Raw genomic sequence first — 11,322 nt, forward strand, 5'->3', positions numbered from 1 at the left:
CAAATGGTGGTTCCATTCCCAGCTTTCCAAGGAATCTCCATACTGCTTTCCAAATTGGCCGCACCAATTTGCAGCCCCACCAGCAATGTACAAGTGTACCCTTTTCCCCACATCCTCGCCAGCACTTGTTGTTGTTTGACTTCATACTTCAAACTATACTACAGAGCAATAGTAACAAAAACAGCATGGTACTGGTACCAAAACAGGCGGGTGGACCAATGATACAGAATAGAGGACACAGAGACCAATCCACAAAATTACGACTATCTTATATTTGATAAAGGGGCTAAAAGCATGCAGTGGAGGAAGGATAGCATCTTCAACAAATGGTGCTGGGAAAACTAGAAATCCATATGCAACAAAATGAAACTGAATCCCTTTCTCTCGCCATGCACAAAAGTTAACTCAAAATGGATCAAGGAGCTTGATATCAAATCAGAGACTCTGCATCTGATAGAAGAAAAAGTTGGCTCCAATCTACATATTGTGGGGCCAGGCTCCAAATTCCTTAATAGGACACCCATAGCACAAGAGTTAATAACAAGAATCAACAAATGGGACTTACTCAAACTAAAAAGTTTTTTTCTCAGCAAGAGAAACATTAAGAGAGGTAAATAGGGAGCCTATATCCTGGGAACAAATTTTTACTCCTCACACTTCAGATAGAGCCCTAATATCCAGAGTATACAAAGAACTCAAAAAATTAAACAATAAGAAAACAAATAACTCAATCATCAAATGGGCCAAGGACCTGAACAGACACTTCTCAGAGGAGGACATACAATCAATCAACAAGTACATGAAAAAATGCTCACCATCTCTAACAGTCAGAGAAATGCAAATCAAAACCACCCTAAGATACCATCTCACTCCAGTAAGTTTGGCAGCCATTATGAAGTCAAATAACAACGAGTGTTCCTTTTCTATAAAACTTGTCTGTGGAATTTTGGTAGAGATCACATGAAATCTATAAATTGCTTTGAGTAATATTGGTATTTTGACAATTAAGTCTTCTAATCCATGAACATGAAATGTGTCTCCACTTAACATAAGTTGTCTTTAATTTCTCTTAGCATATTTTTGTAGTAGTTTTTTTTTTTTTTACTTCCTTAGTTAATTCTGAAGTATTTTCCTCTTTTTTATATGATTGGAAATGCAGTTCTCATTTGAATTGTTAGCAGCTGATTTTGAGTGTTGGCTTTGTATCTTTCCATTTTGTGAATTTGTTTATTAATTCTAACAGTATTTGTGGGTTTTGTAGACATACATTATGTGAGAATAGTGATATTTTATTTCTTCCTTTTCAATTTGTTTGCCTTTGGTTTCTTTTCCTTGCGTAGTTGCTCTGGCTAGAATTACTAGGACAATGTGGATTGGAAATGACTCTTTGATACGATTTTTAAGGAAGAATACTTCTTAATATTTGGAACATTATATAGACTCTTTCAGTATGTTCTTTTATGGTAATGTGGAGGGAACCAATAAAATACTAACCATCTCCCTGATTTTTTCAAGTGAAAAGGAAGTCTGGGGATGATTTGGCTAGAAGGGTGGCCACTGCTGGTTTGAAGCTTATATTAGCAATCTAGCTTGCTCATTTGAATAAGAAAACATTAAAAATTTAAAAAATTTTTTAGTGACAGTTTTACAGCAGACAGTACAGGGAACTCTATCAAATTATCCTTCTTCTCCCAATCTAGTTTGCCCTACTGGCTTACGTGTGTGGTACATTTGTTGTATGGTATGTTATTATTAATTAAAGGTCTGCCTTTATTAGGTTTTCTCGATTTTTCTACTAATGTCTTTTTCTCTTCCAAAATAACCGCATCATATTTAGTTATCATATTGCCTTAGCCTTCTCTTGGATATGACAGTGTCTTTCCTTGTTTTTCATGACGATAGTTTTGAAGAGTGCTGGTCAGGTGGTTTTTTAGGATGGCCCCTGTTGAAATGTATCTAATGCCTGATTTCTGTTTGGGTTCATTTGATAGTATCTGATCTGAATTTGGTTAGGCCTAGAGGTTCTTCCATCATGGTATCATGATTCTTTCATTTTTGTGAAGAACAGGCTGGCAGCTCTGCTTTCGTGAGGGATTGGGGAGAGCAGACATGGCATACAACCTTAAGGAGAAGTAGAAATAGCCAGATGTCATGATGTCAAAGAGGGAGAAGGGTATTTGCATCTCATTCCAGGTGACTTCATCAAAGGATGCTCTCTGGTGGTACCTGAAGAAGCCTCGTTTAGGTTGACGATTCTCTTGCTTCTTTCTGTTATTGAGATTTGGGGCAGCAATGAAGCTGTAGTTGGTTGTATCTGGGGAGCTATTGAAAGAGTCTTTCTAGCTCAGGTGGCTGTGCTAAGGCTCTTTGTTCCTCCCCTGCTTCTTGCTGCAGAGTTAAAGAAACCACACAACAGCAGCTATTGGCCACCCAGTGAGCACTGTTGATGAGCTCTGCAGATAGAGTATGGCAGAGGGCTGCAGAATTAGATGGATGTCCTTTGCCCTTGACACATCTTGGTAGTTCTCTTGACTTGTGGCAGCCCTTACCCTATACCTTGTCATCATTAACTGTTGAGATTCAAGAAATGGGGAGGGAATGGGATTTAGTGCTTGTATCTTATGTCCAGCTAGTGGTTTGCTCTGTATGGATTTCTGCTGCTGGGCTTTCAGTGCTCTCTTAGTGTGTATGCTTGAGGGTGGCTGGATTAAGGATCCATAGCTTGTGGAGAAGGTGAGCATTATGGGCATACTTCAGTTACCTGATGAAAAGCACAAGAAATATTACTGTTCAAAGTGGTCTGCAATGGTGCCGACTAGCAGGCTTTGGATAGTAACCCCTCTGCATTTTACTTAGTGTATAGCATGGGACATAACCCAGTGTTTTATGGCTATTCCATGCCTATGCTTAGGTGCTCCTTATTCTCTGGACAGTAATGACATAATTTACAGAGAAATAGAAAACCATAACCACACACACACACACACACACACACACACAAGCGAGCGCACGCGTGCATGTACTTACCCTACCCTCAACTCCCAGAACAGTGAGCTTCACGTAGATGGCAGCGTCAGAGTACGCAGTTCCTGAAGAGGAGGTTTCTAATCAGGGAGATGCCGAGCAGAGTCTGCTGCTGTGGCCTAAAATTTGCAGCTCCAAGAATCCATTCCCTGCTGCCGCTGCTAACGCATTATAAGGCATGACGAATACTAGTACCTTGTCACAGGGTATGCTTAGATCTTCACATTCTAGAATCAGGGGGTGAAGGTGTGAGCACTGTGACACTTTCCCTGGTGTTATTCTTTGCAAGCATGACTAGGGTACAGAGAATGTTGAAAATGGTTTTAATGTCTTGATTATAGGAACTTGCCTGTTTTTTGCAATTAAAAATTTAATAAGAGTATTGGTTAGAAAGAATTATAGATCTGTCCAGCATTGAAATTTTGGAAATAGTGTCCTTTGTGTACATTTGAGACACCAGAAGATTACCTTATTATTCTTCAGCTATCCTTTTGAAGGAGGAACTGTATTGATTGGCTGTATTAGCTGTTTTCCTTGGAATGGCTTAGAGGAATTTTTTCTTCCCTTTGGTTTGAAGTTAGAATAGCAGAATAAATAGCACATATTGTGTAAATCTCACCCCTTAAATATTCTATCATCCATTTTCCTTTAACACAAATGTAAGATTTTAAAGGAATAGGGAAATCATTAGCTGGGGCCTTTCTATTTTGGTCAGTCATTCTCTTCTGGTATCTTTAAGGAAAACACTCTATTATAGTGAGAATTTCTACCTGACACTAATGTGTCTAGGTTGCAATAGAAATAAGGTCTAGTTTTTTTTTTTTTTTTTCAGTTACTGAACCTAAATTTTTGGTTATACCTTCTAATTAGTTCTTAGGTTCTAATCTCATGGTCATACAATTTTTCTGATTGGTGTAAGGGGCTCTTTGGAGGGTCCTATACCCTTTGGTACCACCCATATCTAGATAACCAACACTGGACCTTGGTCCTGGTGTGACCACATGTCAATACCTTTTGTTACTTTTTATCTTCTATCAAGTTTTTTTCTGCCCAGGTGATTTTTGGATTCTGGCTCTTTGGATTTTAGCATTTTGCTTTCTTAATCTGTCATAAAGGTTATAACAAAATGCTTATGGTTATTAGAGGCTTTCTTTTTTGTTGCTGCCTCAGTTACAAATTATTCTGATGTATAATAGACATTTTTAAAAAATTCCCTTCTCCTAATCTACTCAGTTCTTTCTCAGATCCTTCATTACTTTGCTGATCCTTGCCTGTTCCTCACACTCTTCCATTATTCATCGTGGCCAAGACCTCGGATATCCTTCCATCCTCCAGCTGTAGCCTAACAGTGGATGATTTGGAGCTTGGTTCCAACTGTCATCTTTCTTTTTTTTCATTTATTCTGTTTGATGGCACTTGGATCCTGCCACTTCCTGTTGTGCATAATTTCTCACTTGTTTTTGTTTTTTGCTTTCTTCAGATTATTTCTTAAAGCATTCTTTGTTTTTGGTTTGTGGTTGGCTGGTTCTATGGGAAAAGGTAGAGAGTAGCTGTTATTGGAGGAGTCTGTAAGTAAATGGCTGTATTTTGTGCTAAAAGATGCTAAAAGTTCTTACTTAGGTCTTCCCTGGGCACCGAGGTTCACATCTGTAATCTCATTGACTTGTGTGCTGAGGTAGGAGGATCACAAGGTCAAGGCCAGCCTAAGCAATTTGGCTAGACCCTGTCTCAAAAATTATGAAAAAGGAGTGGGGATATAGCTCATGATAGTGACCAGCATGGATGAAACCTGGGTTCAATTCCTAATATCTTAAAAAAAAAAAAAAAAATCTTGGGCCTTCCAGGAAATAGAGAAGCCTCCTTTAAGATACTTCCCAGTGTGACATTCATTATGGCAAAGGAGTGTCTAGCTGCTTTTGTGTCGTGCATAAAAGAGAAAGGAAATTTTTCCAGTCTACTCTCACTGTGTGGCAGCTGACCCTATAGTTTGTTCAGCCACCTGGTGGTTCCTGATGGGCCCTGATTGAAGCACAGAAGAGTTTGATTTTTATTCTGCAGATGCAGTAGATAGTGACAGTGTTTGTAGTCAGCAGCTACCTTGTAGCAAAGTATTGCTTGCAAAAATACCAAACAGCCTTGAAACAACAGGGTCTGAATATAATTGAGTGAATTGTAGACTGCTGACTGTATTATGGGTTCTGGTTGTAATCTTGTTGTGGCACTATCCCTGTTTGAATGGAATTTTATTCTGCACACATTGGGTGGAATGTTCTAATAACCTTCACAGAGGAATATTTGTGCTTTTGCCCTTCAAATATATTCTTGTAGTCCATACTCAAAAGTTAATCTTTTCTGCTAAGAGTGTGGGTACAACATTAATGATTTTGGTTTCCACAACAGAGAAGTCCATAGTAGCGCTCTGGAAAAAAGGTGGCTTAAGTAGCTGAGGAATTATCTTAGTAATTTAATGTTTCTGCCTGAGATTAATAGCTAAGCATCTTCTTTCCCATGCCGAGATGACAATTCTTTTTTGTCCTTTACTTGCCTTTGATTTTTTTGCCTCTGTTGGGCCATTTTTTTCTCATCTAGTGTTGGTATCTTTCTAATCCAACCCTTGCCTCTTCTTCTAGATTCATATTGAGACAGGGATTTTGATTTTAGTTTAAAACCTGTTTCAAGGAAAATCTTCAATAACATGTAGGGACTGGATTTCCAGTTCTTAAGCTTTATAGATAACCACATGTCTCGGTTAGGGCAAAAGATAAAAAGGATTGACCATCTTTGTGAATGATATAGATTCTGTCTTGCTAAGAAATCATTGTAAAGTCTCCGGGAACTGATAATTATAGTAATTTTCTCTGAATTTGCTAACGATGAAGGATGATATTAGCTCTGCCCAAAATGGCTGTTGATCTTGTTTTCTGCCTGTGACTGTGGTGGGCCTTGCTCCTAGGTGTGTGGAGTAGACATTGAAAACCAGTGTGAACATTTTTGCCTTCTTGTCTTCAGGTGATGCAGGTTCTGAATGCTGATGCCATTGTTGTGAAGCTGAACTCGGGAGACTACAAGACCATTCACCTGTCTAGCATTCGACCACCGAGGCTGGAAGGGGAGAACACACAGGTGAGAAAATGCAAGCAGCCAAGCCTCTGTGCCAAAACTAAAGGGAAGAAGCTAGAGAATCAATTAAATGGTACATATATGTGAGAATGCAGAAGGACAAGTATTTTTAAATCCCCAAAGTAGTATTTCCTGATATTCGCAGACTGGTTTCCATTGGGCAGGCCTTCACATCTTCTGAAACATTTGGGATGGACGCTATTGGCTTCTCCTGAGGGGGCTTGAGAGCAATTAGGATTGGGATATATGAGATGGCAAGATAACAAGATCTGATTTTTCTGTGAAGGAGAGGAGAAACTATCTCATCTATGTGGTAGTAGAGCTTATTTCTGCTGGTCATTTTAATTTGATAATTCCTTATAGTTTTGTTTTAGAAAGAAATGGATCTTTGTGTATATGTGTTCTCTGGGATCACCTAAATGTTTTGCAAGTGGTAACTATAATTAGTTAACACTATTTTGTGCTACTTGTTGAATCTTTTGGCTGAATGTGTGCTTTGCTAACTAACATGTATGACTTGGGTCTGTTAGTTTTGAGATATTACACTTTGAATGAAAACTCTTAGGAGTTGGTAGTCAGCATGCAGCTTGTCAGTTTTTTTTCTGTTTTAAATTTTGTAGTTATTTTCTTTCTTTCCAAGTTGTGAGAGATTGAGGATAAGGAATGAGGCTGAACATTTTCTTAGGTTTGGTACATCTGTTTTACAAACATTGTTTGCACTCCTGTTACCTCTGGTAACTACAGTATCTGTCTTCACTAGTTATGGGACTAGGTCTTTGGTGAGAGCCACCAGACTCAGTGATTGGACAGTTTTCTGAAATTAAATATCGTGCTTGAAGTGAGTGCTGTTGACTCTCTCTTTTTATTTTATCCCTTTTGTAGTTCTAAAGATGTAAAATTAGCTTTTCCAATGTTTTGCACATATACATGTCATGGTGCATTCACAAGTTGAAATTCATACCCTGTTTTCATTTATGTGAGAGTTTATAGACAGCCCATAAGAGTAAAATAAAAATATCATGATTGTCTTTTGAATCAGATCATGCATAAAAACACATCGAGGATGGGTGATTTGAATGTCTGGCCAATCAGTTCATTCTCTTTCTTTTTTCTCCATAGAGGAGACAGTTTAATGCAGCAAACAGTATTGTGGTAAGGTTGAGAATTTAAATGCATGAAAGCCTAGAAATGCCAAAATGAGGTTCTTTCAGTAACTGTAGCTGTGCCTCATTGCACAGAGTAAATATACATCTCCAATTTTATCAGTATTGGGAGTAGTCCACAATTCTGCATCTGTACCCTACAGTTGGAATTCAAGTTCCCACAGCAACCACAACTTTGAAATTCTTGAACGTTAATTTTTGTGCCTGCATCATCAGCCAAAGCATTATGTTAATGTAGACTATGTAGCTGAATTTTAAGCAGTCTTAGGAGGGCAAGGGGTGGTCTTTGTAGCTTAGGTAGGGTGATTGCAGGGTTTTCAAAGAAAAACCTAACCTACTGAGAATTTTAAGTTTTTCCAGGATTTTGTTGAAGCTCCTCAGTGAGTGAAAGATGGATTTCCCTTAACCTAAAGGCTGATGAGAAGTTGTTGGAATATATTTCCTAATTTGGGCAGGACCTTGATTATATAATCTTTGTTCCCTACTGAGGTGGGAAGACTCTTTTTTCTTTTGTTTTGGTGTTCTCTTCTGAGAGCTTACTCCATTTTTAAAAAGTTTGAAGTAAGGCTTAGCTATAACAGTCTATAACATACGGCTTTTGAGGGAAATAAGGAGTGATTTCCATTATTTGTTCAATAGTGTACTGTGGGGTCCCATAAGAAATAAGGTAATATAATACACCTTCAGTACGATGGTGGAGGGCACCCTGGAGATCCCAGATGTGGTGGGTGATCTGGGAAGGTTTTCTAGAACAACTACTATACATTGAAGTGCTCAAGTTAGCAAGTAAGGGAGGGTACTTCAGGCAGCACTGTCTGGTAGATCCATGAAGTGAGCCATGTAGGCCAGACTGTTTTGTTACTTAAAATTTTCAAGTAGCTTCATTTAAAAACTTTATTAACATTACCTTTCATGTATTTTATTTGACTTAGCATATCCAAAATATTATCATTTCAACATTTAATGAATGTTAAAACATTAATGAGATAGTGTCCTCCCCACCCCGCCTTTTTAAAAACTAAGTCTTTGAAATCTGTTGTGTATTTTATACTTGTTCCATATCTCAATTCCTTCTAGCATGTTTCAAGGACTCAAAAGCTACATAAGCATAGTGGCTACTATTGTGGACAGCACAGTTCTAGAAATTCCCAAGTTCAGCACGTAATCAACGAGTACTTTCATTTATGTCATGGGCCGTGGAGAAAAAAGTTCCAGTTCAGGGAGAGTGCATTATCTGGGAAGGTTTCTTTATGGAAGTGACATTTAAGTCCTGAAGGATGTTTAGAACTAGATAGATGAAAGTATGGGAAATCATGACCCGGGAAGCAGCCATGACAAAAATTGGGTGAATTTTGGGGACTCGAGACATATGCCTGTTGTGGATGATGATGTGTGACTGGTATGTCACCTTGTGACATGAAATTTTAGGGCCAGATCATAATATGTCCTGTAAACATCTCAGGATACTCAGGAAGGGAGAGAGAATGTGGGCCATATAATGAACTGCAAGTAATTTTGTACAACTAAATAGAATATAGTTTAACATCAGGGATTGGTAAGAAATGGACTTGGTAATCAGTCAGGGGCCATGTGTTGAAATCTTTTTATGCCAGGTCTTTTAGGTTTTGAAGAATTTTAAACCAGGGAATGGCATGTTTGGATTTAAGAACTCTTGTGTTGGTGGTTTGAATTCATAAGATATGAAAGTAATTTGCATTTGTACAAGAAGGTCATAACAGATCAAAACTGATCTGCAGCAAGGAGTTCTGGTTTTTCTTTTGATAAGCCTTCATTGACCACGGCCCTGGGGGAGAATGGTGTGATGCTTGAGAACTGTGGGTGTTGTGCCAGTGCCAGTGATTCAGAGTACTTGCCTTTCTGCTTAAAGAATTCTCCAGAGCTCTTATAATTTATGAGTATAAGATTCTCCTCTAGGGGCTGGGGGTGTAGCTGAGTGGTAGAGTGCTTGCCTAGCATGTGTGAGACACTGGGTTCAACCCTCAGCACCACATAAAAATAAGTACATAAAATAAAGTTATTGTGGCCATCTACAACTAAAAATGTTACAAACAAAGAAAGATTCTCCTCTATGCTTAATTTAAAGTTAACAAAGATTTATAATGTGGGTGTAGGAAGAAAGATCACCTGAGATCCCAGTGTGGCTATAACCATATACATGGAAAGAGTTGGCAGTAGGCATCCCCTTGGAGTCGTGGGTTTCTGGTTTCCCTTACTACGTCCCATCTGTTCTTGTGGCTACAAGGGGGCCCAATCAAGTATTCAAGGCAGAGATGTTAGGGCCAAGACCTCTGTTAGCTCATATGGCACCTTTCTGCAAATTAGAGAAGGGTATCCCCTCCTCCAGGGAGCCTCACATCAGGGCACTTGGTAAATGGAACGGAGGTGAATGTCAGTTTCTATTCTGTTTGTCTCTTTGACCTGGTGCCCTCATGAAAGACATAGCTTGCTGAGAACACGTGCTTGCCCTAGTTAGGATAGGGCTGGTAGAACCTCCAAGGAAAATGTTGGAGAGTATGTTTTGGTTATTGGAAATGATGCAGAAACATAGGGTGCTTGAAGATTGTTTGGAGATAAAGATATGTGATGGATGGTGTGGATTGTGAAACAAACAATTGGGAGATTACTTTCTAATTATTGGGTGTTTTTTAGGGGTCATTGGCTTTGAAATGGAGCAAAAGATAACCTGATAGCTTTTATGGTATTGGAGCATTTTCTAAACCAAAGAGCCAAGTGGGAGAGGGTGCAGATTAAGGAATTGGAGGAGGTGGTAAAGAAGGGGATCTTCAGCATGATCACCCTCAAGCGCAGGCAGATGGTATGCAGAGATTCCCGCTGTGGGAAAGGTCTCCCTATGAGCTCCTAGATGAGGACCTAATGGGGCTTGCCTTTCAAGAAAGCAGTGAGGATATTCTTTTAGTTTCTCTTCTTTATGCCCTAAAAACTCTAGTAGCCTGTCATCAACTAATATTGATCTGTGAGACATCTATAAATTTGGGGGATAATAAGGCAAATTGGATTTTTCTCTTTGGCCCACAAAGACAGGTTTATTTCTCTTAAATTATACAGGAAGACAAGGTTTTGCCCAAGGCTAACTGTATACTTCTTCTCCCCCTAATTGGAGCCAGAGGAAGTACTTGGACAAAACACTGATCAAAGGAGTAGTTCTCACCAGGGCATCTACTTTCCAGTGTTACCTAAGATTTGCAGGTAGTTTCTGACCCTGTGTGTTGATGGAAAATATAATGGAAGAGTTCCAAGCAGGAGTGTGTGGTATTTCCCTCAGAAGATTCTAGTGGGATGTGTCAGGTGGTGTTTATCGTTTCTAGATTACTTAGGGTGAATCCATTGTGGACTCTTGGACGTTTGCTCCTTCAGGCTGAAAGCAGTGGGGAACACTCACATGTGGTGCTCTTGTGAACCCAGACATGCATCAGGGTTTCTCTAAAGGTAGGGCTTGTTTTATCCAGTTGTTTGCCATAAAGAAATAAGTGCTAAGTCTTGGAGAAAGGCTGTGGGTTTTCTGAGCTTCTGCCTTGAAGGAGGTAGCACATTGTGCAATCTTAGGACTTCCTAGGGAGCGCTTGGCTTTGATCTGAAACTGGAAAGCCTAGTGCTCTATTGCCCAGGGCTGCTGTGGACTTTGTGTTAGACTTAGAGTGTTAATGACAAAGGAAACAGCCCCTAGGCATCTGATGAAGGGGCTGACTTATTCCCCATGAAGTCTGCTCTGGCAGTGCTATTATAGTTGGTAAAGAGATACTGGAGCTGAAATTTACCTTGAAAACAGGTACATAATTTACTCAACCTCCAGATGTTTAGTGTTGAAAGTTTGCTTTTAGCTGCAGGGCCTTTTCTCAAACTCCTTTCTCCCCTCCTTGCTCCTTTCTTCCCTTCTCTCTCTGGCTCTGTATCTATTTCTGTGTGCCATCCCCCCTCCCCCCACCAGTAGTTGAGTTTAGTGTTCTGGGGGGTGTGGATGTCATCTCCTCCCGCC

General features: G+C 39.5%; 1 protein-coding gene across 1 annotated transcript in view; it reads left to right on the forward strand.

Moving 5' to 3' along the window:
• The window catches only part of Snd1 (staphylococcal nuclease and tudor domain containing 1), a 411,985-nt gene that overhangs the window by 61,778 nt on the left and 338,885 nt on the right, over positions 1-11,322 (forward strand). Inside the window, exon 10 of the mRNA XM_015488306.2 lies at positions 6,034-6,147. Coding sequence (XP_015343792.2) covers positions 6,034-6,147 — 114 coding nt within the window. The remainder of the gene's footprint in view (positions 1-6,033; positions 6,148-11,322) is intronic.

The sequence above is a fragment of the Marmota marmota genome, unplaced genomic scaffold, assembly GCF_001458135.2.
Source record: "Marmota marmota marmota unplaced genomic scaffold, marMar, whole genome shotgun sequence".
Taxonomy (NCBI): Eukaryota; Metazoa; Chordata; class Mammalia; order Rodentia; family Sciuridae; genus Marmota; species Marmota marmota.